The sequence below is a fragment of the Oncorhynchus mykiss genome, chromosome 12, assembly GCF_013265735.2.
Source record: "Oncorhynchus mykiss isolate Arlee chromosome 12, USDA_OmykA_1.1, whole genome shotgun sequence".
In the NCBI taxonomy this organism is placed as follows: domain Eukaryota; kingdom Metazoa; phylum Chordata; class Actinopteri; order Salmoniformes; family Salmonidae; genus Oncorhynchus; species Oncorhynchus mykiss.
The window spans coordinates 91,449,362-91,473,841 of record NC_048576.1 but is presented as its reverse complement, the minus strand read 5'-3'; the positions used below and the strand labels follow the sequence as shown (position 1 = coordinate 91,473,841).

Here is a 24,480-nt window from a genome sequence, read left to right as displayed (position 1 = left end):
CTAATGTTTTGTACACTGGTCCAATTGTGCGCCGTTCTATGGGACTCCAGTATGTTTCCTTCCCTGACGTGGTGTGTGTTTGAGATCAACTACATTGTCGTCAGACTGCGCAGAACCACTGATCTACAAATCACCTTTAATTTTAGTCTTGAGTAATTATATTCTGTGCTTCACCCTGCTGAAACTCATCCCCTCAAACACACTATTTACATTTTAACATTTGACTTACAATCAGCACATTCAATTAAGATTGGTATAACAAGCACATATCAGAGTCATTTCAAGTGAAACCTTCCTCATAAAAGCAGGTATCAGTGAAATCCGTGCTAGTAAGAAAATGTAAGTTCCAGTATGCACACGAGAAAGATGAGTAGAGTAGTAAGGTGTTCTGTTTTTTGCCCTAGGTGTAGGGTGCCAGGGAGGTCAACCAAGGTACTGAGAGACCATCTCTTTAAAGAGCACCTTGGTTGACCTCTGGCCAGGTGGAGAGCAGACTGATCCTCAAACTGTCTGTTTCCCCTCATGCCAGGTGGAGAGCAGAGGCTCCAGTGTGGACCCACAGGTGAAGGTGGAGAACATGGAGGTCCAGCAGCAGCCTTCCCGTGGGGGGGGAGATGCCTCCTCCCCTACACCACAGAGCCCAGGCGTCAAGAAAGAGAAACAGAAAGACAACAAAAGCGACGACTCTGAAACCAAGGGTCAGGATGTTCCACCGCCAAAAAGGTATTTACAAGTCTTGTGTTGTTCAAAACAGAAATCACACAATTATAACACAAAGAACCTAAAAGGCACACTTTTCTTGCATTGATCAACATCTATAGGTGCACAAAAGCACTTTCAAAAACACCCACAGACTCGCACAGCGCTACTATCCACTGTTGTCTGTGTACACAATGTTGTGTTTATTTCCAAACACGTTTCTGAGAGAGGAAATCCACTCTACAGGTACAGAAGCAAAGTAAGTATTCATACTCCTTGACTTATTCTACATGTTGTTGTCTTCCAGCCTGAATTCAAAATGGTTTAAATACATGTGTTTTCTCAACAATCTACAAACAATACCCCATAATGACGTAATAATGTTTTTAGAATTTTTGCAAATTGATTGAAAAGTAAATACAGAAATATTTCATTTACATAATTATTCACACCCCTAAGTTAATACTTTGTAGAAATCGCTGTTGGTGGCGATTTCAGCTGTGAATCTTTTTGGGTATGTCTCTAAGAGCATTTCACTCGTCAAGCTCTGTCGAGTTGGTCGTTACTTGCTAGACAGCCATTTTCAAGGCTTGCCATACATTGATGATGATTTAAGCGAACTGTAACAAGGTCACTCAGGAACATTCAATGGCGTCTTGGTAAGCAACTCCCAGTGTATATTTGGCCTTGTGTTTTAGGTTATTGTCTTGCTGAAAGGTGAATTTGTCTCTGAAAGATTTTCCTCTAGGATTTTGCCTGCACTTATATTCTGTTCCTTTAAAAAATATATAATGTTATTCCCCTTTTTTCACCCCAATTTCATGGTATCCAATTGGTAGTAGTTACAGTCTTGTCTCATCGCTGCAACTCCCGTACGGACTTGGGAGAGGCGAAGGTCGAGAGCCATGTCCTCCGAAACACAACCCAAGGACCCATGGACCTCCCGGTCGCGGTCGGCTGCGACAGAGCCTGTGCTCGAACGCAGAGTCTCTGGTGTCACAGCTAGCACTGCGATGCAGTGCCTTGGACCACGTCTTCTGTTTATTTTTATCCCAAAAAACTCCCTAGTACTTGCCGATGACAAGCATACCCATAACATGATGCTTCCACCACTGTGCATTGAAAAACCTCCCAAGTCTTTGTGGTTGAATCTGTGTTTGAAATTCAGTACTCAATTGTGTGGTACATAAATCATGATCACCACTATTATTGAACATGGAATGAGTACATGCAATTTAAGCATATTTTTTACTCCTGAATTTAATTAGGCTTTCCATAACAAAAGGTTTGAATACTTACTGACTCAAGACATTTCAGCTTTATATTTTTTATTATTTTCTACAAACAAAATTCCACTTTGACATTGTGTGTGTGTGGTGTGTGTGTGTGTGGTGTGTGTGTGTGTGGTGTGTGGTGTGTGGTGTGTGTGTGTGGATCAGTGACATAATCTCAATTGAATCCATTTTAAATTTGGGCTGTAACACAACCCAATGTGGAAAAGGTAGTGAATACTTTCTGAGTGCCCTGTATGAGGAAGGGTGGAGATGGGGATTGAACCCCAGTCTCCGGTGGGGGAGGTGCTTGTGCCCGGGAGTGTTACACATTCCACCATGGATCAGCACATTTGAAATCCCTTTTATCAGTACCGATCACGCCGCCACTTGGCTAATACAATACTCATGATTATACTCTGATTAATTTTGTTTGGTCCAATTTCAGGATTCCTCCAGGGAAAAAACAGCTCTCTGCAAGGGAGAGACTCACAATCTATTTCCACGCTGTCCTCTCCAAGGATTTCAAGCTGAACCCGGACGAGGATCGCATCTTCATCAGGGCTGGGGGGAACATTGGGAACTGGAAAACCAATTCCGTTGAGCTCACTGTGTCTAAGTAGGTTTTTATATACATGTATCAGCCGTCAAGACAGTTTAGCCAAATATGTTTAATATTTATTCAATAGGAACCTGCTTATAATGTTCAACGTTGTTCCCATCTATCTCACATAGAAAACAACCGACTCGTGGGGGGGGTTAAATGTATATGATGTGTAACAGAGGATAAACCAATGCATTACCTCCTACAGGGATCTTGGAGAGCATGGGTTCCTAGTCGAAGGGAGCTTGATCACAAGCAAATCTAATGCAACTGTGTCCATACCATACAAGTACCTTGTCTACAAGCTTAAAAAGCAAAAGTACGAGTATGAGTACATATACAAACTGGATTCTAACTACCCCACCACCAACAGATGTCTTTTTGTCAAATCCCATCTGCTTAATGAAGAAGGTGGGTGCAGTTGCTATAACAACTTCTATAGCAGTTCTTTATTGTAAGTCACTGATTTTAAAATGTTCCATTTTCTTCATGTAAGTTCAAAACCTTGTTGATGTTTATCATACATCTATTTGGTATTGCTCGTCTATTTATGCTCACACTGTCTTACATGTGAGGAAATTGTTTAAAATGTACTCAAATATATTAAGCAATGATTTTGTTTGGTTTCAGGGGACTGGCATCAGTATGATGACATCATCTGTGTGGAGCCGTCCAAGAACGTGCTCAAGCGGCTAAAAGACGCTTTATGGCCGGAACAAAGGAAAAGTGTCATCGAAGGCCGAGAAATAGCAGGGAAAGTTATGCTGGAAAGTATATTTGACCTCCTCAGGAGCTGGACTGACATTAACTTCAAGAGTTTCCTCAATCAGCTGAATCAGTTTTACCAGATCTATGGGAACCCGTTTGTCTATGAGGAGACACATAAGAAATGGTACTCCTTAGACTACGATGAAAAAGATGTAAGTGAAATTGTTAATGTCCCACCGGCTCTGGAGCTCTCTCCTTCCACCTATCCGAAACTCCGAATCCCTCTCCATCTTCCAGTGCTGCCTAAAGACCCACTGCTTCACCCTGGCCTAGATGTACCCCCACCCCCACCTACCTGAATGCTAATGCATGCACTGATGTTACCCCCCCGCCCCCTAGCTGTTTGGCTTTTGCTTGTTTTGCTGTCTCCTGCCCTGCCTCCCCTCTTCTGATTTATCCCAGTTATTTTGTTGCTGTTAGAAGTGAAATGAGAGCAAGCATTTCACTGTGTCTATTTGCTTGACTTGTAGAAAAGATGACACCCACTCATATGATTTTAACTCTGCCCAATAAACGTGCGGACGCTGCACAATGCTGTAAATGTATAGAGGTAATATTGTGTGTGGGAATGATCATTTCTATAATGATTGATGTTGTTTTTTCACATGTATTTTTCATTTGGTTGTCTTATTGTACGTTTCTTTTGTATGTGGAAGGGAAAAGCAAATGGATGAGTGTTGAGTTGCAGTGTGCAACCGTCCCCAAAACAAATCTGTTAACATTCACTGTTTGTTCTGCCTCCCCAAGGTCAGGAAGCTGCTGAAGCAGTTCATGCTGGATAACGTTGTTCCTCAGCTGCAGAAGGAGGGTGAGGGGAAGAGCTGCTTCATCCAGGACCCCATGAGGGCAGCTGTGGTCATGCTGTACGTGTGGAAGCAGTTCGGCCTCAAGCTGGACCACGGAGAGTCCACCCGGCTCTGCAGCGCCCTGTGCTTGCCCAAGCTGCCCAAAGACTCCTTTCTGCAGTACTGGACCGACTTCGCCCAAGCCGTCTCCGGTCTCAAAAAGTGGGTTTTGGCGTCAGGATTGCTGCTTATTTTTTGCCTATTGCAGACATTATGATTATTGTTTATTTTAATACAAGATGTAATCATTTGTATTAGTCAAACTGAGTAATATATTTTACACACATCTTCTCAAAACAGTTTCTAACAAAGTGCTTGTTAGTGGATGAGTTGATGCTGATTTAGTGGATGAGTTGATGGATGAGTTAGTGGATGAGTTGATGGATGAGTTGATGGATGAGTTAATGGATGAGTTGATGGATGAGTTAATGGATGAGTTGATGGATGAGTTAGTGGATGAGTTGATGGATGAGTTAATGCTGATGCATTTCTTTTTGTGTGGAAATCAACCTGTTGTATTTTTCTCTGCACTAGCCTGCCAGACATGTTGGTGGCTCTGATCAACAGTGTGAAGACTGAAGGGCCCCGGTGGATTTTGGTGCTCCCCCTGCTCCACCTCCTCAAGGGATCCTCCAAACCGTTCACACCCATATCTACCACAGTCACCCCCAAGTACGAGCAGTCCTGGGCGGGCCTCCAAGGCCTCAAAGCAGACTACATGACACACAACAGCCAGGACAGGAGGTACAGTCCTTCTATTCTCCCGGTGGTATTAGAAAATCATTCTTATTGTCTCACTAGATTACGCTAAAGGTTTGGCCTTTCGTAACTATGTCCTGTTCCTTTTTTGGTAAACAAACAAAGAAATTAAATACCCTGTAGAAATTCCCAAAAATTATATATATATATTATACATATTGCCGTCGGGTAAGTATTCAGACCCCTTCACTTTTTCCACATTTTGTTATGTTACAGCCTTACTCTAAAATTGATAAAATGTTTTTAAAAATCCTCCGAAATCTACACACAATACCCCATAATGGCAAAGCGAAAACAGGTTTTTAGAATTTTTGCAAATGTACAAATGCATATTGGTATATTTGGTAGCACTTATTTGTTTTTCCTTTGCCTCCAACCCCATTCGATGTGTGGAACGGATGTGGGTGGGGCCAAGTCTACATAAGGGTGCACATTTTTTATTTTTTTACAAAAGCTCGTGAGGCCGATGGGTAAGTTTATTAAATATCAGTGATACTACCAAGAGCAGTGTGTTTCCCTTTTCCTTCCTGTTGTTCAACTGTTGCCATGCACCTGCAAATTAGATTGCTCAGATGTGCGAGTGCCTTTTTGAATTTTGCAAATGTACAACAACAAAAAACACTACTGTTTAAAAGTTTGGGGTCACTTAGACATTTCCTTGTTTTTGAAAGAAAAACACTTTTTTTTGTCAGGTACTATTTAATTTTCATCTGTGCTAACATAATTGCAAAATGGTTTCCTAATGATCAATTAGCCTTTTAAAATGATAAACTTGGATTAGAACACAGGAGTGATGGTTGCTGATAATGTCCGTCTGTATGTAGATATTCTATTAAACATCTGCGGTTTCCAGCTACGATAGTCATTTACAACATTAACAATATCTACGCTGTATTTCTGATCAATTTGATGTTATTTTAATGGACAAAAATTGTGCTTTTCTTTCAAAAACAAGGACATTTCTAAGTGACCACAAACTTTTGAACAGTAGTGTGTTTTTTAGTTGTACATTTGCAAAAATTCTAAAAACATGTTTTCGCTTTGCCATTATGGGGTATTGTGTGTAGATTGCTGAGGATTTAAACAAAACTCATGGCTTGGTTTTTGCTCTGACATGCACTGTCAACTGTGGGACCTTATATAGACAGGTGTGTGCCTTTCCAAATCATGTCCAATCAATTTAATTTACCACGTGGACTCCAATCAAGTTGTAGAAACATCTCAAGGATGATCAACAGAAACAGGATGCGCCTGAGCTCAATTTTCTGGTCTCATAGCAAAGGGTCTGAATACTTATATGAATAAGGTATTTCTGTTTTTTTATTTTTAATACATTTGTAAAAATAATCTAAACCTGTTTTCGCTTTGTCATTATGGGTTATTGTGTGTTGATTGCTGAGTAGTTTTAATTTTTGAATAAAGCTGTAATGTAACAGAATGTGGAACTAGTGAAAGGGTCTGAATACTTTCTGAAGACACTGTATATAATTTAGATTTTTTATTGATGATATCCCATCTTTTTTCCCTCCTTTTTTTTTAGAGCGATGTTGAATCTCATGAAAAACAATGGCCATCTGGTTGAGATGGACAGACTAGTGTCTCGGTCCTGGATGTGTCTGCTGACCATAGAGGACTTGGTGGAATGCAGCATACTCATCAACGTGGAATTGCTGGACCTGCTCCAAGTCTTCACTCTGAAGGCCCCTCAAGATGTCACCTACAGCAACAAGCAGGTGAGCTGGACACTAGTTTCCCCCCTGACTACATTGCCTACAGAAAGTATTCACACCCCTTGATTTACTCCACATTTTGTTGTGTTGCGAAGTGGGATTAAAATGGATTTACTTTACTTGTTAACGATCTACACAAAATATTCTAACATTTTGTATAAAAAAATATATTAAAGTATTAAACCCCAAGAGTCAATACATGTTAGAATCACATTTGGCAGCAATAAAATCAATACAATTTCTGGGAGTTTTTCACACCTGGATTGTGCAACATTTGCCCATTTATTATTTTCAAATCTCTTCAAGCTCTGTCAAATGTGTTGTTGATCATTGCTAGACGACCATTTTCTGGTCTTGCCATTGATTTTAAAGTAGATTTAAGTCAAAACTGTAACTTGGCCACTCCGGAACATTCACTGTCTTCTTGGTAAGCAACTCCAGTGTAGATTTGGCCTTGTGTTTTAGGTTGTTGTCCTGCTGAAAGGTGAATTCATCTACCAGTGTCTGGTGGAAAGTAGACTGAACAAGTTTTTAATCTAGAATGCTTACCTCCATTCCATTTTAGCTGATTATTTCAACTGATTGGTTATGTGTCTTGTTAAGCAAATTATTACTCTAATTTATTTAGGCTTGCCATAACAAAAAGGTTGTACTTATTGACTCTAGATATTTCAGCTTTGTATTTTTAATTAATTAGTGAAACATTTGAAAAACATAATTCCACTTTGATATTATGGGGTATTCTGTTTAGGCCAGTGACAATCTGAATGTAATCATAATTTAAATTCAGGCTTTAACACAACAAAACGTGGAAAAAGTCAAGTCAGGTGTGAATACTTTCTTAAGACACAGTATGTAAAGCGCATTGAGCTACTGGTAAGTGTGCCATATAGCTAAATCCAATCAGTTGTTTTTATAACTAGTTGAAGAAGTAATACCCTGTAGGAGTGGGCTATGGTAGTTTAGCGGTCTTAGCCGCTGCCTCCAGAACAGAGGAGTGTATATATCATATACTCCTGCAGCATGGGTTTGAATCCGGCCCACAGCTTTTTCAGCGTACTCTCTCCTCTATCTCTATCCAATAAACCCAGAATGGTTTTAAAAAGTATTATAGAGCATTGAAAGTTTCAAATCAACTTGTTTTTTAACAATGTGTTTTTTTTCTGCCCTGCAGTATGTGTCGGACACTCTCTCACATATTCAAAGCAATCTCATCGAGGAGAAATACAGGTGACTGACTTACTGTAACTCATTTGGTTCACTCGTTTCCTTTTGATCTTTGATGATAGTTATTGTACAACGTCCACTGTTTTTTGTGGTTGCAGTTGTTTTAGTGAGGCGTATGGCAGAGAGTGCTTGGCAACGGCAGTGAAGCTTTTTGAGAAGATCTGCAAAGGAGTCCGATCCACTTCAACCTACACGCAGAACTTCACAGACATCCCTGTGGCATGCATGAACATGGTTGTCTCAATATCTGAGTTTGCCCGGGCCTTCGAATCACAGGTATGTGGAGTTCAAATAGAAAATGTCTGATGACTCATTTAGACTTTGCCCAAGATAAGCGGTTGGCCAACAGTATGTATGTAATGACTCTCTAGATAACAAGGTTATTTAATAAACAGAAAATACATTAAGAAAGACGTCTTTGAATCTGACCACTATCTTGTATTTCAGGGAATTTTCAGCGATGTCACAATACTATATTATCATAATACATAGATGCCGATACGATATGTATTGGGATTCTATATGTATCATGATTCTTTATTGCGATTCTTGCTCACTATATGTCTGCTGCAGAGCGATAAGAGAGAGCATGAGAAAAACAACTTTTGATCAAGTCGGGGAAATAATAGTTTCAAAACATGTTGGTTCACTATTTAAAAAGAAGATGGAGAACAAGCTCTAAAAGGAGAAACACCAGAGTTTTGGTGCAGGTACAGCTGACTAGTTCAGACCATAGAAAAATATTTACTAGAACGGACATTCCCATTTAAGTCAATTTTCTGTCATGGGTGGACCGGTGGCCATATTGAGTGTACCCATGAGTGTTCCAGACAAATTGCTGTGGTTTGAGGGTCTTTGTCCATTCTAGTAGTTGTATTTCTATGGTTGAGACATTTCCGAAAAAGGATGGAATAAAAAAAGGATAACTTATCATTCCTTTCAAGGCAACTAAGGATGTGGAAAGAGAGCATATGCATGCCAAGGAGCTGGATCTGCTATCCGAGGCGATGGTGATCGTCAGATCCTGGATCGGCACAACCTTCAGAGACCGGTTGCTAGCCAGGAGTGTGACCACCTTGTACCTCAGTGTAAATGTCACCACAGAGATAGAGGTGAGAAAATGATTCATTTTTGTTGTGCAAATCATGACCTTGATTTTTATTTTTTCATGTGTAGTTCCGTATTGTTTGTTTTTTTACTGACTGCTCTTTTTTTATTTGCCAGATGTGGAACAACATAATCTCTCTCAAGTTCGCCAATGACGATTTCACAAAAGAATGGAGACAAACGTTCACTAGGGACTTGGAGGGCAAATTGAAACAGGTATGAAACTTCCACACATACAGTAGAATTGAGACCAGACTGAAATATCCATTGGTGAAATGACTGAAATACCTTTTCTGCACTTCTAGGAGTCTCCTCTGGATCAGATAGAGATCTACTGTTCCAAGATTGAGGTCCTGAATGAATCTCACCCTCACGTAGCCAAGACTATCGAGAAATGTGCCCTAGAAGCTGTCACCTCACTGTGCCAGGTAAGTAGACTGGTTACACTTGACTTAAATACAGATTCAATATACAGTACCAGTCAAGTTTGGACAAAACTACTCATTCCAGGGTCTTTCTTTATTTGCAATATTTTCTACATTGTAGAATAATACTGAAGACATCAAAACTATGAAATAACACATGGAATCATGTAGTAACCAAAAAAGTGTCAAACAAATCAAAATATTTTGGGGATTCTTCAAAGTGAATGGATGATCTCCGCATGTGTGGTTACCACCATGAGCATGGAGGCGGAGGTGTGGGGGTGCTTTGCTGGTGACACTGTCTGTGATTTATTTAGAATTCAAGGCACACTTAACCAGCATGGCTACCACAGCATTCTGCAGCGATCATTTGTTTTTCAACGGGACAATGTCCCAAAACACACCCCCAGGTTGTGTAAGGGCTATTTGACCAAGGAGAGTGATGGAGTGCTGTATCAGATGACCTGGCCTCCACAATCACCCGATCTCAACCCTATTGAGATGGTTTAGGATGAGTTGGACCGCAGAGTGAAGGAAAAGAAGCCAACAAGTGCTCAGCATATGTGGGAACTCCTTAAAGACTGTTGGAAAAGCATTCCAGGAGAAGCTGGTTGAGAGAATGTCAAGAGTGTGCAAAGCTGTCATCAAGGCAAAGGGTGGCTACATTGAAGAATCTCTACTTTAAAATATATTTTGATTTGTTTAACACTTTTTTGGTTACTAATATGTTATTTCATAGTTTTGATGTCTTCACTATTATTTTACAATGTAAGAAAAATGAATGAGTAGGTGTGTCCAAACTTTTTATCTTTTATAAGCAGGTATGAGCCCATATTAAACTCATCCGCTTCTGAATGAAATGGAAAATAAACCTTGATGAAGAAGTTGGCTAAGACATAAACCTAATCTCTTATTTTAGTAATTCATATCCTGTACAAATCTCAATCTCTTCAATGTTTTTTTTCTTCTCACACAGAGCAAGTCCGAGGGTAAACTCTTTGACCGGTTGAAGATCAACTATAAGTTTGGCAAACTCATCTCAACCATCATCCAGAAGTCCTGGCCGAGAGATGAGCGTGGTGATTACCACGAAGACGACGACGTGGTCTTTCAACACCTGCTCTCCTGGACAGCCGCCAAGAACATCTTCCAGCTACACGGTACTTCCATCAGTCTATTTACTGTTCTTCCATCAGTCTATTTACTGTTCTTTAATCAGTCTATTTACTGTTCTTTAATCAGTCTATTTACTGTTCTTCCATCAGTCTATTTACTGTTCTTCCATCAGTCTATTTACTGTTCTTCGATCAATCTATTTACTGTTCTTCCATCAGTCTATTTACTGTTCTTCCATCAGTCTATTTACTGTTCTTCCATCAGTCTATTTACTGTTCTTCCATCAGTCTATTTACTGTTCTTCCATCAGTCTATTTACTGTTCTTCCATCAGTCTATTTACTGTTCTTCCATCAGTCTATTTACTGTTCTTTAATCAGTCTATTTACTGTTCTTCCATCAGTCTATTTACTGTTCTTCCATCAGTCTATTTACTGTTCTTCCATCAGTCTATTTACTGTTCTTCCATCAGTCTATTTACTGTTCTTTAATCAGTCTATTTACTGTTCTTCCATCAGTCTATTTACTGTTCTTTAATCAGTCTATTTACTGTTCTTCCATCAGTCTATTTACTGTTCTTTAATCAGTCTATTTACTGTACTTCCATCAGTCTATTTACCTGTTTTAGTGTATGGTCTGATTTCTTGATGATTTTGGCTGCCGTATTGTCCCGAAAGACTCTCTTCTGGCCGTCTTTGGCCATCACTGTGTCCCAACCCTGGTGAAGTTTATGGAGTTCAATTGTATGTGGTGTTTAATCGTTTTTGTGATCTCAATGAGACTTTTCTGGTTTCACATTGAGAGTCCTGTAACTGTCTCAAGCATTTAACCCATCTTGTTTCAGTATCCAGCTGCTTTTACCCCGTATTGTAATGTAAATCATATGTGGTTTTAGGTGCAGATGAAAAGCTGATTGAGCAGCTCTCTGAAGAAGCCAGGGACAGGATGGCCATAGCTATCTCATCCTTCACTGCCATCTCCAACCAGCTGGTCCACGGAAACATCCGGATCAAACTGCTCAACTCCGTCTTGGAGAAGAGGGATACTTTCACAGAGCTGCTGAAAATAGGTAATGAAAGGTTGTGTTTTTTTTAGGGTGGAAAATGTCCATTACATGTCCATCTTTTTCAGAAATCCTGGTTGGAAGATTCTTTCCTCTGAGAATTCCTCAACCGGGATTAAAAAATAAATAAAAAAGAAACTTTTGGAACATTTCCATAATTTTGCAACCCAAGTTCTTTGTTCATATGAAAGGATTTCATAATGTTGATAAAGGCTGTCTTCTTTTATTAGTCTTAGTGCTGTTTGCTTATGAAATGTGTGTTTTTGATCTAAATGCAGACTGTCTTTCGGAGAATGAGCGCTACAAGGACAGCGCCCCCATGAAAAGGCTGCTAATGTGTAGGCAGGAGGAGGTGAAAGCTGTCTACCATGAGAAGGAGCTGGTGGAAGTCCTGCTTACCATGAGCCGCAAACTACAGGAACATGTCGTAGGTAGGTGTGTTTGTGTGTGTGTGTATTCAGTCAAAGGCCCAGAGAAGTCAAATGGGTGAATGAAAGTAAAATCTTTCCAGGGAAGGTTGCGTTTGGCCAGTCTGATAAGTGGTCCTAATCGTTTTCATGCTTTATCCCTCTGTTGCAGTTCAATTTGAAGGCTTGGAAGCAAGACTACAGACCAACATCGAAGCAATGACCCTTGACCAATTCATGGAGGTCCATCCATTTGACCAACTCTCTTCTCCAACGGCCGGTGTAGTCACCTTCTTCGAACTTGAGGACGACGTGAGAGAGATGGCAGAGGTTCTGCACATATTTAAAGACAGCTACATCTTCAAGTTGTGCTGGGAGAAACAGGCCCGAGACCTTGCCAGAAGAGATGCATATGATGAAGACTATGACCCTGAGGAATCGGTTGACTACTTTGTAGGACCAGTCGAGATACACAGCGATATTTTTCTTCCTTGCTACGCGAAGTACGATAAGATCTACAAATGCCTGAAGAACGGCAGCCTTCGGCTCGAAGAGGTAGATACTCTCTTCAAGGCCTACAGGGGCAAGTACGAAGAGCTGGCGCAGGACTTGGATATCATGTGCAGAAACGACAAGTCGGATAACAAACAGTGGATCCAGAGAAGGGTGCACCAGATTGAGCAGTACCACGAGCTTCACCTGGCTGTGGAGTCTGCTCAGGTCATCATGTTGGTCAAGCAGACGCTCAACCTTCAAGGCAACTTCCAAGTCCTGCAGACACTGCTAGAAGTTGTGAGTTGGTGTGAATTGCCATTTCATTTATTTATCACAGGTTTAAAACAAATGTCATCTTGTTTTGTGCACATTCACTGACGTTGCTAGCTAGCTAGTTACCTTGGTAATAAACTTATTCTAGCCAACTAAGCTACCGCTCAAACATAGAAAATGTTAGCAAGTTTGCTTTTGCCACTAGGCAACATTGTATCAGCTTTCTAGCCACCACTGTCCTGGCCACCACTGCTGAAAATGACAGTGCTCGTTAAAAGTTGGTTTTACAAATTATTGCGAGCTAGCTAACAAACTGCATCGCGCGGATGTCGCGCTACCCTTGAATTTAAAAAGGTAATTTACATTTGAGCTGACACCCGTGGCGTTTTTCTGCATGGAACTAAACTGTGTATTAAACCTTTCAGCCAATCAGAAACAAGTATTCAGCCAAGTACTGGTAGAACAAACAATACTCAAACAAATTCTGTATTTCTCTGTTGTCAGACGCATGAGGACTTTAAGAGGGAGCACCTGGATCGTATTGACAATGACCTGATGCAGACAAAGCTGGTTCTGGTGGACATCACAGAGCCCCGCAGACTGTGTCTCCGGGAGCTCGGCCTCAGGAAAAACTTTGTCATCTGGGTTAAAGAGGCTCTTGAAGGTACACGGGGGTGATCATCTTTACCTTCAAGAGAGTAACCTGTCAGTAATCAGTCACTAACTGTATCTATTGAAAATAGACAGTCATGTTTTGTGTAGTTATATTTCATGTGATTATCATGAGGTCTCATGTTATTTGTTATACTGTATCTGAACTGCTTGTCTGCACAATTACCCATTGTGGGATAAATGTAGTGCTATTGGATTAACCAGTCTGTTGTGCTCTATTCCAGATATCAACGAGCTGAAAGTGTTTGTTGACCTGGCTTCCATCTCTGCTGGGGAGAATGACCTCGACGTGGACCGCGTGGCCTGCTTCCATGATGCTGTCCTGGGTTACTCTCCGATGCTGTACGAATTGAAGCCAGACTCCGGTTTCCAGGCCTTCAAGGAGGTGCTGAAGAAGCTGTGGAGGGCATTGGACAATGACAACAACCTCCCAAAGAAGCTGGTGAGGACGTTTTAGGATATTTTACTTACTTTCAACCTACCTTAAATAAGCCAAAACTTCAAAAAGATAACTATCCCTTTAAACGTGGAAAACTACCTGAGTGTGAATGTCCTTATTGCAGCGTGACACAGCACGCCACCTGGAGTGGTTGAAGACTGTGAAGGACAGCCATGGATCTGTGGAACTATCCTCTCTCTCCTTAGCATCAGCCATCAACAGTAAAGGAATCTACATCATCAGTGCCCAGAACCAAAAGAAGGTAGGCCTGAACAACAATCCATAGAATATACAGTTGTTATTTTCAACCATCTTTAGAATTATCATCTGTTACTCATGTTCATTTTAGCCAGAACTTTGTTCCAACTGCTTACCGACACTTTGAAGTTCGGTTAAAACGTTTACCACTCCAGTGTGTAGAATGATACTTCAGTGGAGTAGAATATTTGTCATAGTTCTACAGTGCCATGGTTCAGCATCATTTTTGTCTTTTTGTCCTTCCAGTTGAGCCTGGACACGGCCCTGAAACTGCAGATCCCAGAGGAGCACGACGAGGGCCATGAGATGCGCCGGTACTCCCTGGAGGACCTGAGGGAACTGCAGAACAAACTCATGCTCATGTCTGGGAAAGGGGACCAGGGCCAGTGTGAGGTGGACCAGTTTGCAGAGGTACTGTAGTCTTTTTCTTTCTTTAATTTAACCTTTTATTTAACCATGCATGTCAGTTAAGGTTAAAGCCTCTTCTTCAGGGTGCGCTTGGTAGTCATATAGTTATAGAAGAGAGGAGCATTTGGTATGGGATGTTCTAAACAAGGATTCACTTTGTGTTCTTTTCCTCAGGTTTTCGCCAGTGTCCAGAGGCTAGCTGTGGCATTCATTGCCCTGTTCACGGCAGGGAACCCCCTGTTCAGACACTGGGAGGCCAACATCAACTGTAGTTCCCTCAGCCAAGACGCCGGCATCATCATGGACTTCAACCTTGGCAGCGTTGTCAGTGTGATTATGGTGGAGGGCAGCATCGTGGAGCAGCTTCCTGAGCTGTGCAGGAAGATGGAGAAGTGTCTGAAGTACTGGAACGACTTCATGGACAAACAGAGATCCCACAATTACTACCTGAACTACTACACCGCCGAGCAGATTGTGTACCTGTGCTGTAAGCTGACTCAGCAGAATGTGTCGAATTTGGAGGACCAAGTTCTCATGATGCTCTCCTTTGTCAAACCCAACTGCACAGCTTCCGATCTTAGGCAAACCTGGCACACACTGCAATACGAGATCCTCACTAACCCACCTGTGCAAAATGAGGACATTGACTTCCAGACTTTTGTTGAGGTGCCGAGCGGTGTACAGGGAGGTCTGGATTTCATTGGAGAGTTGAATCTCTCTTCAGACAATCTTCCAAGTCTTGTGGAGCACATTAGCGGCTCAGGAAAGTTGGACTTGATGTGGAACGCCTACATGAGAGACATGAATTCTTTCCTCCCAGACACTCTCGACGTCCGAAACTTCGGAAAACTGCTAGAAATTCTGGCCAACATAGGTGATGAGAATGAAGGAGACATGACTGATGAGAAGAAATACAAAAGCATTGAAAGATTGATGCCCAAGGGCCTGGCTATCGGAAGTCCAAACCTCATAGTTTCCCCACACGACGAGATCCTGACGTCTTGCATCTCCATTTACATGAGCAGCAAACACGAGCCGCTGCCCACATACGATGAGGTCCTACTGTGCAACTCCTCCACGCCTTACGAGCAGGTGGAGCTGTTCCTCAGACGCTGCCTCACTGCCGGCTACAGAGGAGAGAAGATTTACACCATGCTCTACGGCGATCAGCTTAGCTACGAAGTCAGCTCCAAGGTGGAGAGCTTTTTCCAGCGAATTAAAATGCAGAGCAGGAAGGACTACAGGCTCGTGATCATCTGCAGCTCGGACAGAGAGCATGCCTACCTTCCCTCAGCCTTCAGCCAGTACAGGTTACACATGGTGCCCCAGGAACCCCTGAGCAGCATCCAGAGGTACCTCAACAAACACTACACGGTCCCGTCAGATCAGAGCAGTGCTGCTGCTGTGTTCAAGGACAGGATGTTTGTTGGAGTTGTGTCGTCCAGTAGAGCTGGAGTTGGTGAGTATATTTGGCCTTCAGTTTATGTAAACTCCTGTGTTGATCATTGAATTGGTGGTTTGATATATCCTACTTATCCGCTGGATTTATGCTTAAAATAATGACATGATCTTCACACTTTCAGGTAAGTCCCTTTACATCAAGAGGCTGTATGAAAAACTGAAACACTCCACCAAGAAGCCGTCACTGCTGAAATGCATCCGCTTGATCGAGCCAAGGGTTGATGAGAATGTTATTCTTCAGTCTCTGCTGAATACCCCCAAGTCGAAAGAGCTCATCATCTTCCACTTCGATGTCACATCTTCGGTAAATATACTGTAGCCTATTGGTCATTATAATTTGTTTAGTGATAGTTTAACTATTTTTTGATAGAATGTTTACCAATTAGATTCATTTAGTGATATTTTGCTGAAATTCTTTTTTAAACATGTTTTATCAACAGGTGCGGAAAGGCCTCTATGAGTTTCTCTTTAAACTGTTGGTCTTGGGATATTTGATGGATTCTGAGGGAAGGATGTGGAAATGCAGCAACAAACAGCTTTATGTCATTGAGATCCTACAGTCAACAGTAAACTTGCCCAGAAATGGCCCAAGAACGGTAAATATTTAGTCTCTTGGTGTTAAATCCCATACATTTTCATTGTGATAAGAGAAAAAGAACACTCACACTTTCGTTCCTCACACTTTATTTATATACAGAATGCACGTGCCAACTCCACATTCCTGGATGTGTTCCCAAATGTCTTCTGCCGCCCACCAAAAGAGGTTCTAGATCTGGAAATGAGGATGCGGGAGGACCCCTCCTTTGTAAAGCTTGAAGACCCATTCATGGATGACAAAGAGTTCAGGAGTGAAGCATACCAACGACCCTACCAGTATCTGACGCGTTTCCATAATCAAATCGACCTGGACACCTTCATGTACAATGGGGTGGAAGGCACTTATGTAGAATGTCTGCAGATGCTCTTTATGTTCTGTGGCATAATGGACCCATCGTGGGCAGAGTTAAGGAATTTCGCATGGTTCCTAAACCTTCAACTACGAGACTGTGAGACGTCAGTCTTTTGTGATGCCTCTTTCACCGGGGACACCCTCCAGGGATTCAAGAACTTTGTGGTGGACTTCATGATACTGATGGCCAAGGACTTTGCCACACCGTCCCTCAGCATCTCTGACCAGAGCCCCGGGAGGCAGCAAATGGACCTGACTGGGGTCAGCGATGAAGACTTGGCACCCTTCCGGATCAGGAAGAGATGGGAGTCAGAACCACATCCATACATCTTCTTCAACGATGACCATGTGTCCATGACCTTCATTGGCTTCCATCTTCAGCCCAACGAACAGAACTCTGTTGACGCCATCGATCCATCCACAAGAAGGGTGATCAAAAGAGACATCATGACCAGAGAGCTGTATGAGGGTCTAAAGCTACAGAGAGTCCCTTTCAATATCGACTTTGACCAACTGCCCAGAGGGGAGAAGATTGAACGCCTTTGCAATGTTTTGGGAATCCAGTGGCCTCTTGATCCTGATGAAACATATGAGCTCACCACTGACAATATACTGAAGATGCTGGCCATCCACATGCGTTTCAGGTGTGGCATCCCAGTCATCATCATGGGGGAGACAGGCTGTGGGAAGACAAGGCTCATTAAATTCCTATGTGAGCTTAGGAGGAGCGGAGTGGCCACGGAAAACATGAAGCTAGTCAAAGTTCATGGTGGGACCAGCTCAGACATGATCTACACCAAAATCCGGGAAGCAGAAGCCATTGCGTTCACCAACAAACAAGACTACAGCTTTGACTCTGTCCTCTTCTTTGACGAAGCCAACACCACGGAAGCCATCAGCAGTATCAAGGAAGTCCTCTGTGATAATACAGTGGAGGGAGAGTGTTTGGTGCCCCATTGCGGCTTGCAGATCATCGCCGCATGCAACCCTTACAGAAAACACACTGATGAGATGATTCAGAGGTTGGAATCTGCTGGACTGGGATATCGAGTCCGAGCTGAAGAGACTGATGAGAAGCTGGGCTCCATCCCTCTCCGCCAGTTGGTGTACAGAGTCCAGGCCTTGCCCCCCAGCATGATACCTCTGGTGTGGGACTTTGGCCAGCTCAATGATCACACTGAAAAAATGTACATCCAGCAGATTGTCCAGAGGGTGGTTGAGACCAACACAATTGATATAGTATACACCAGGTTGATCGCGGATGTCCTGTCTGCTTCGCAGAGGTACATGCGGACAAGGAAAGACGAATGTAGCTTCGTAAGTCTGAGGGATGTAGAACGTTGCATGCAAGCCTTTGTGTGGTTCTACAAAAACCATGCGATGCTGCTTGCTGAGCTAAATCAGTATCAGAGAAATCAAAACGCAGAGAGGAGTGAGAGGAACCAGAGGGAGCCAGAAGCAAGAGACCCAGTCTTGTGGTCTGTAGTGATGGCTCTGGGAATATGCTACCATGCCTGTTTGGAAAACAAGGACAAGTACAGACAGAGAATCTGCAAATACCTCACTGAAACCTACACCCCATTCAAAGTGATGCAAGAGATCTCCCTCATGCAGGATCTCCTTCTGAGCGGAGTGCCCTTGGGCGAAACTATTGCACGAAACAACGCTCTGAAAGAGAATGTCTTCATGATGGTGGTCTGTATAGAGCTGAGAATCCCCCTCTTCTTGGTGGGGAAACCTGGGAGTTCAAAATCTCTGTCTAAAACCTTGGTGGCAGACGCCATGCAGGGCCAAGCCGCACACTCTGACCTCTACAAAAGGCTTAAGCAGATTCACCTGGTGTCCTTCCAGTGCAGCCCTCACTCCACACCGGAGGGCATCATCAACACATTCAAGCAATGTGGTCGCTTCCAGGAGGGGAAGAACCTGAACGAGTATATATCTGTGGTGGTGCTGGATGAGATTGGCTTGGCTGAGGATTCTCCCAAAATGCCCCTGAAAACCCTCCATCCTCTGCTAGAAGAGGGATGCATCGATGATGAGCCGCTACCGCACAAAAAGGTTGGATTCATCGGCATATCCAACTGGGCTTTGGATCCTGCGAAGATGAATAGAGGCATTTTCGTCTCACGTTGCGACCCCGACGAGAAAGAGCTGATTGAGAGCGCTAAAGGTATATGCTCGTCTGACACAATGATTTTGGAGAAGGTCAGGGATTTCTTCCAACCCTTTGCCAGGGCCTACCTAAACATCTGCCGTAAACAAGGGAAAGGTTTCTTTGGTTTGCGTGACTACTACAGCTTGATCAAGATGGTTTTCGCAGTGACCAAGGCTTCCGAACAGAGGCCTAGTGCAGAGAAGATTGTGGAGGCGGTCCTCAGGAACTTCAGTGGCAGGGACGACGTGGATGCAGTCACAGTCTTCACCCAAAGGCTCCAGAAGATACAGATCAACTTGAATCTGGAGAGCATCAGCACCATCAATCTTGTCAGACAAAACATTTCTGCGATTGGCCAGGAGGATGAGTGCCGCTACTTGCTAGTTCTGACCAAGAACTATGCAGCACTACAGATCCTGCAGCAGACTTTCTTCTCTGAGAGCTGCCAGCCAGAGATTATCTTCGGGTCTAGCTTCCCCAAGGACCAAGAGTACACCCAGATCTGCCGCAACATCAACCGAGTCAAGATCTGCATGGAAACCGGTCGAACCGTCGTGCTCCTGAACTTGCAGAACCTCTACGAAAGTCTCTACGATGCTCTGAACCAGTATTACGTCTGCTTGGGAGGACAGAAGTACGTTGACCTGGGACTGGGGACACATCGTGTCAAATGCAGAGTTCACAAAGACTTCAGGCTCATTGTCATTGAGGAGAAAGAGGTGGTCTACAAACAGTTTCCAATCCCTCTCATCAACAGGCTTGAGAAGCACTATCTGGACATCCATACAGTTCTCAAGGAGGAACAAAGAGCAGTTGTTGTGGAGTTGGAGAAATGGGTTGGGCAGTTTGTGGCCCTCAATAACCAACACACCATGGCCCCCCAGACATACAAGTACCTACCTCCTGACGTTTTCATTGGCTACCATTCCGACACGTGTGCTTCAGTGGTCCTCCAAATGACAGAGAAGCAAAGGGGAGAGACAGACATTTCCGACCCCCAAAGAAGAGTCCTGGACGAGGCCAAACTGATCCTTCTGAACTGTGCCACTCCAGACTCGGTGGTTCGGCTGGACTGCACTGTTCTCCCCAGGGTGGAGAGTGAACATCTGGCCAGGATCTATTTTGAGGACCAGAAGCACAGCTCTTTGGCCGACTTCATCTTCTCTCACACTCAACAGGACGAGCAGTGCCATTCCTCCTTCACAGAGGTAACAATTTGTTATATATATATTTTTTTAAATTACCACCATCAAATGTAGGCTTTCAATATTCCAATAATTCTTAGTTTTTTCAGAAATCTTGATTGGGGGATTCCCATAATCAGGAGGGAGTTCTCCAACCAGTATTTCTGAAAACCCTGGCAACTTTAGGACATGACATTATATAACTCTTATTAAACGTTTGTTTATATAGTCCTATTTTTATTTTTTTTTACTTTCCAAGGTGACTACCTTTTCCAGACTTTTAACAGCATCAGATGTTGGGCCACTGGAAGAGGTCGTGAACAATGTCGAGCTTCTCTCTCTTCAGCAGTTTGACACTGAGCACTCCTTCCTCAAGAAGATCAGGTTTGACACCTTTTAGTTCATCCTCATCATGCTTAACTGATTGTCCATTAGCCGTTGAGTTGAAACCTTTTGGTCAGGTTAAAAACATTGCTCTCTTCTTAGTCATTTCCTCACATCTGGAAATGGGAGAGAGAATACATCTGGCAACAAAATACTGATCATTCAGTCAGATTTTGATGAAGCGTCGCACAGTGCAAATCTCATTGCCTCCGCCAAGTAAGTGAAGTCTGGAATACATGTCATTAAATAAAAACATTTTTTTTTAAACGAAATCTGATTATATCTAATAATTTATCTAATTCATTTCAGATATTCTGCCATCAATGAAATCAACAAATCAAGACAAGTGGAGATGGGAGGCAAGGTCTTCGTCTACTTCATTACTAAATTGCCAAGAATGGAAGGAGGGACATCCTATGTCGGATTTCATGGAGGTGAAGTTATCATTGGTTCAAACATTTGACAACTTTAGAACATGTTGAAATGGGATACGTGCTCAAAAGATAATCCGAGATTTGAAAACTGTTGTTAAAAAAAAAACGTTTATGAAGTTATTATTTTTTCCAAATCCAATATAGACCCCTGGAGGTCGGTTCATATTGATGACCTCAGAAGATCGAAAGATATTGTGTCAGATATCAAAGCCTTGAGAAACCTTACCATCAGTCAACTGTTTGAGGAGAAAAAGGATGAGCCTGAAGGTGAATGACCTTTAAGACTCGTATTGATGATCATGACAAAATGTCTTCGTACTGATACACTTCTTCAGAAAAAATGACCTGTTGACATCGTTAAAAGAGCCTTGTATGTTTATGCACAGCGATGGAGGTAGATGACATGTACACTGAGACAGAGCAACAGGAATTGGAACATGAAGACCAAACAGTGAGTTTTTTACACCATTACTTACCCGCCAGTGTTGTGATTGGCTGTGATATTTGTCTATTGATTTCTCTTCGCCAGAGGGGCATCCGTTGTCAAAATGGGATTGCCGTTCTGACTTCGTGGCTGTGTTATTTAGTGCAAATGTAATTTCCTGGTTGCTAAAATTCCACACTCAATTTCAGTTTGTGACAAAACAAGCACTGAAATTGTACAAACAGTGTAGAAATCATCATAGTTTTGGTTGAAAGGTCCTATATGACAGGTCTACACTATTTAGCATTATAAACTGAGATACAATCTAATGCTTTAAAAGAGGATGCACTTTTGGATGTTAGACTTTAACGTTTTAATATTTAGGTGTTTATTATTTTCTACAATATTGTTTTTGGCATTCTGTATGATGGACTTCCTCTTGTACAAATTACAGTAATACTGCAAAAATTCAAAACAATCCTGTTTGTAGCACCATTTTAAATATCATGTGTACATAACCCATGTTGTTTTACTGTACATAAACCATGTTGTTTTACTGTACATAAACCATGTTGTTTTGGAACACCTTCCTCGTGTTTCATGTGTCTTGACCATGTTCCTACTGCAGAGCTGGGGGAGTGTTGTGGACACCACGGCGCTAGTACGTAGCTGTGTGCAGAGCGCAGTGGGCATGCTCAGAGACCAGCTGGAGGGCGGAGTCCGTAGTACCAGGAGAGTGGAGATCCTGCTCACACTCCTGACTGACAACCAACAAATAAGAGGTAGGATAACTACTATAGTACTAATTGTTTATTTTTAGAATTTTAAAGCGACTTGGAGATTCTTCTTGTAGTAATAAGTGCTATATAAAATAAATCTGTTATTATTGCTGTTTAGGCCAATTCTTAATAACTGTTTACCCATTGGCGTGCTAAATCTAAGCAGTAGTGCGTGCTAACGCCGGAGAAGTTTGAAAATTGAGAGACTCTACAAGCGATCTCCATACTTCTCTGGCATTACCATATCCAAGCTTGCATGGATACAGCACAACACTGGGTCATCATTGACATGCATTCCATTCTCAATGATAATACTCAGACTATGAATGTTCTTGAACAGCTGAATTTCTGAGGACCGTGAAGAGACGTCTTCACTCGTTGCTGTCGACCCATGATGACAACACGCTCAAACTGTCCTCAAATAACTGGGTCATCAAGGAGGCGTCCAACATTGACGCACTGCAGGAAGGAGGGACATTCAGGTGAGTGACCACTATGATTTCAAAACCTCTTATGCCAGTACAAATTCTCATTGTAAATTCAAAGGGACTTTAAAGATAACTTTTTTTTAACTAACTTTTTAAAACGGACATAAGATATTTTTGATTGGCCAAATAACCATACATTTTGCCTTGTACCATATTGCCCATAAACGGCTCTGCTAAACTGATTTTCTACTTTTTTGTACCAGACACACCCTATGGAAAAGGGTGCAGGCTGTGGTTATTCCCTTCTTGGCCCAGCTGGTCTCTGTCATCGACCGCGACCGCAACCTGGACATTCTGCTGGACTCCAACTCTGGAGAGGCGGTTAAGAAACTCTGGTTGGACATCTTTGGGAACGATAAACTACTCGAGGTTCCCTACACAAAACTGGACCGCAAGTAAGTACTGTACTGTCACAGCAATGGTTATGTTGTTGGACTAGAGAGCATAGAAATAAAATGACAAGAACAGCCATTTCTAATCAAGTTGTTGTTCTACAATGGGTGGACCGGCGGCCATATTGAGTATTACAGTCAAATTACCATGGTCTGAGGGGCTTTGTCCCTTCTAGTAATTATATTTCTGTGTTCAAGACTAGAGATGCTGTCTTCTGTCAGCTCTGATTCTAGAATGTCAGTGAATCAACAACTCCCTCTCTCTTGCCACCCTATATTAACCCCTCCCTTCCTGTCCCAGTTCAGAGTCAAAGACCATCCTGGTCCAGAACTACATTGGGCTGGACAAGAACATCGGCTGTATCATGCCCTTCAGCTGGAGGATCAGGGACTACTTGGATGAACTCTGGGTCCATGCTCTCCAGCATGAAGGTAGTGGGTTATGACAATACCTCATATGTCTAACTTATATGTCAGGGATCAACAGATTCAGCCAAGGGCCCATTTTCTTTTTTTGTTGGGGGGCCGGAACATAATTACAAGTAATTTGTAGACTGCAAGAAGCCCAAACAGATATGTTTGACTAAAACATAATCATTTCAAACCTTGCTTACATTCGTATACAATCACGTCTCTCTCTGTTATGCGTGGGAATACTTTGGAACAGATTTCTTAAATTTAAATCCCTTGGAGCTGATTTCCTGGTGTTTTTACAGTCTTATGTTCAACAACGAAAATAAAAAAGTATTCTATTTTTTTATCAGAAAACCTTAAGGCCTCCAGTTTGGGAACCCTGTAATGTTGTAACCAGGGGTTGTATTGGAGGATCGTTAATTTATTTAGTGAATAGGGCATTACGTTTTGACCAACGTTCAGCATTGTTTTACTGCTACATCCCTGGTTGTAGTCTATGTGTTGTCTTCAATAATTCTTCAGAACTAGGTCTCTATCTAGGAAGGATGTTATTTTCTCTTCATTTAACCTAGTTATGGTGTTTCTGGGATGTTCAGGTCACACTCAGGGCCAGTTTGAGGAGTTCTTTAGGAAGACCCCACTGGGCCGCTACATCTCAGAGGCAGACCCGGAGATGCAGGCTGAGTTCTTCCACAGGTACCTGCAGGATTTCATCTCCATGACCATGAATGTGACCTGTCAAGAGGATCTGCAGGTAATGAGTTTCATTCTTTTACTGTCAACATTTATAAAATGATGTCATTAGTCTGTTTTTATGGATCCCAGCAATCATTGGAAAACATGGATGT

At 42.3% G+C, this 24,480-nt stretch overlaps 1 protein-coding gene across 8 annotated transcripts in view; it reads left to right on the top strand.

The window, feature by feature from the left end:
* LOC110485301 (E3 ubiquitin-protein ligase rnf213-alpha) overlaps nt 1-24,480 on the top strand; it is a 59,240-nt gene that overhangs the window by 6,376 nt on the left and 28,384 nt on the right. For all 8 annotated transcript variants that reach the window (XR_005035197.1, XM_036939148.1, XM_036939147.1 and 5 more), the window contains 34 exons: nt 530-723; nt 2,419-2,589; nt 2,783-2,985; nt 3,205-3,494; nt 4,090-4,349; nt 4,722-4,931; nt 6,487-6,679; nt 7,851-7,906; nt 8,002-8,179; nt 8,848-9,015; nt 9,128-9,226; nt 9,316-9,438; nt 10,412-10,595; nt 11,446-11,619; nt 11,892-12,044; nt 12,193-12,812; nt 13,293-13,452; nt 13,685-13,902; nt 14,024-14,161; nt 14,404-14,568; nt 14,740-16,024; nt 16,149-16,330; nt 16,467-16,622; nt 16,724-20,341; nt 20,577-20,701; nt 20,804-20,917; nt 21,011-21,135; nt 21,280-21,402; nt 21,522-21,586; nt 22,188-22,341; nt 22,679-22,820; nt 23,030-23,221; nt 23,520-23,650; nt 24,229-24,386. Coding sequence is in view for 7 of the 8 variants with exons in the window: in XM_036939148.1 (XP_036795043.1) it covers nt 530-723; nt 2,419-2,589; nt 2,783-2,985; nt 3,205-3,494; nt 4,090-4,349; nt 4,722-4,931; nt 6,487-6,679; nt 7,851-7,906; nt 8,002-8,179; nt 8,848-9,015; nt 9,128-9,226; nt 9,316-9,438; nt 10,412-10,595; nt 11,446-11,619; nt 11,892-12,044; nt 12,193-12,812; nt 13,293-13,452; nt 13,685-13,902; nt 14,024-14,161; nt 14,404-14,568; nt 14,740-16,024; nt 16,149-16,330; nt 16,467-16,622; nt 16,724-20,341; nt 20,577-20,701; nt 20,804-20,917; nt 21,011-21,135; nt 21,280-21,402; nt 21,522-21,586; nt 22,188-22,341; nt 22,679-22,820; nt 23,030-23,221; nt 23,520-23,650; nt 24,229-24,386 (10,527 nt within the window). In the remaining variant the exon portion in view is untranslated. The remainder of the gene's footprint in view (nt 1-529; nt 724-2,418; nt 2,590-2,782; nt 2,986-3,204; nt 3,495-4,089; nt 4,350-4,721; nt 4,932-6,486; nt 6,680-7,850; nt 7,907-8,001; nt 8,180-8,847; nt 9,016-9,127; nt 9,227-9,315; nt 9,439-10,411; nt 10,596-11,445; nt 11,620-11,891; nt 12,045-12,192; nt 12,813-13,292; nt 13,453-13,684; nt 13,903-14,023; nt 14,162-14,403; nt 14,569-14,739; nt 16,025-16,148; nt 16,331-16,466; nt 16,623-16,723; nt 20,342-20,576; nt 20,702-20,803; nt 20,918-21,010; nt 21,136-21,279; nt 21,403-21,521; nt 21,587-22,187; nt 22,342-22,678; nt 22,821-23,029; nt 23,222-23,519; nt 23,651-24,228; nt 24,387-24,480) is intronic.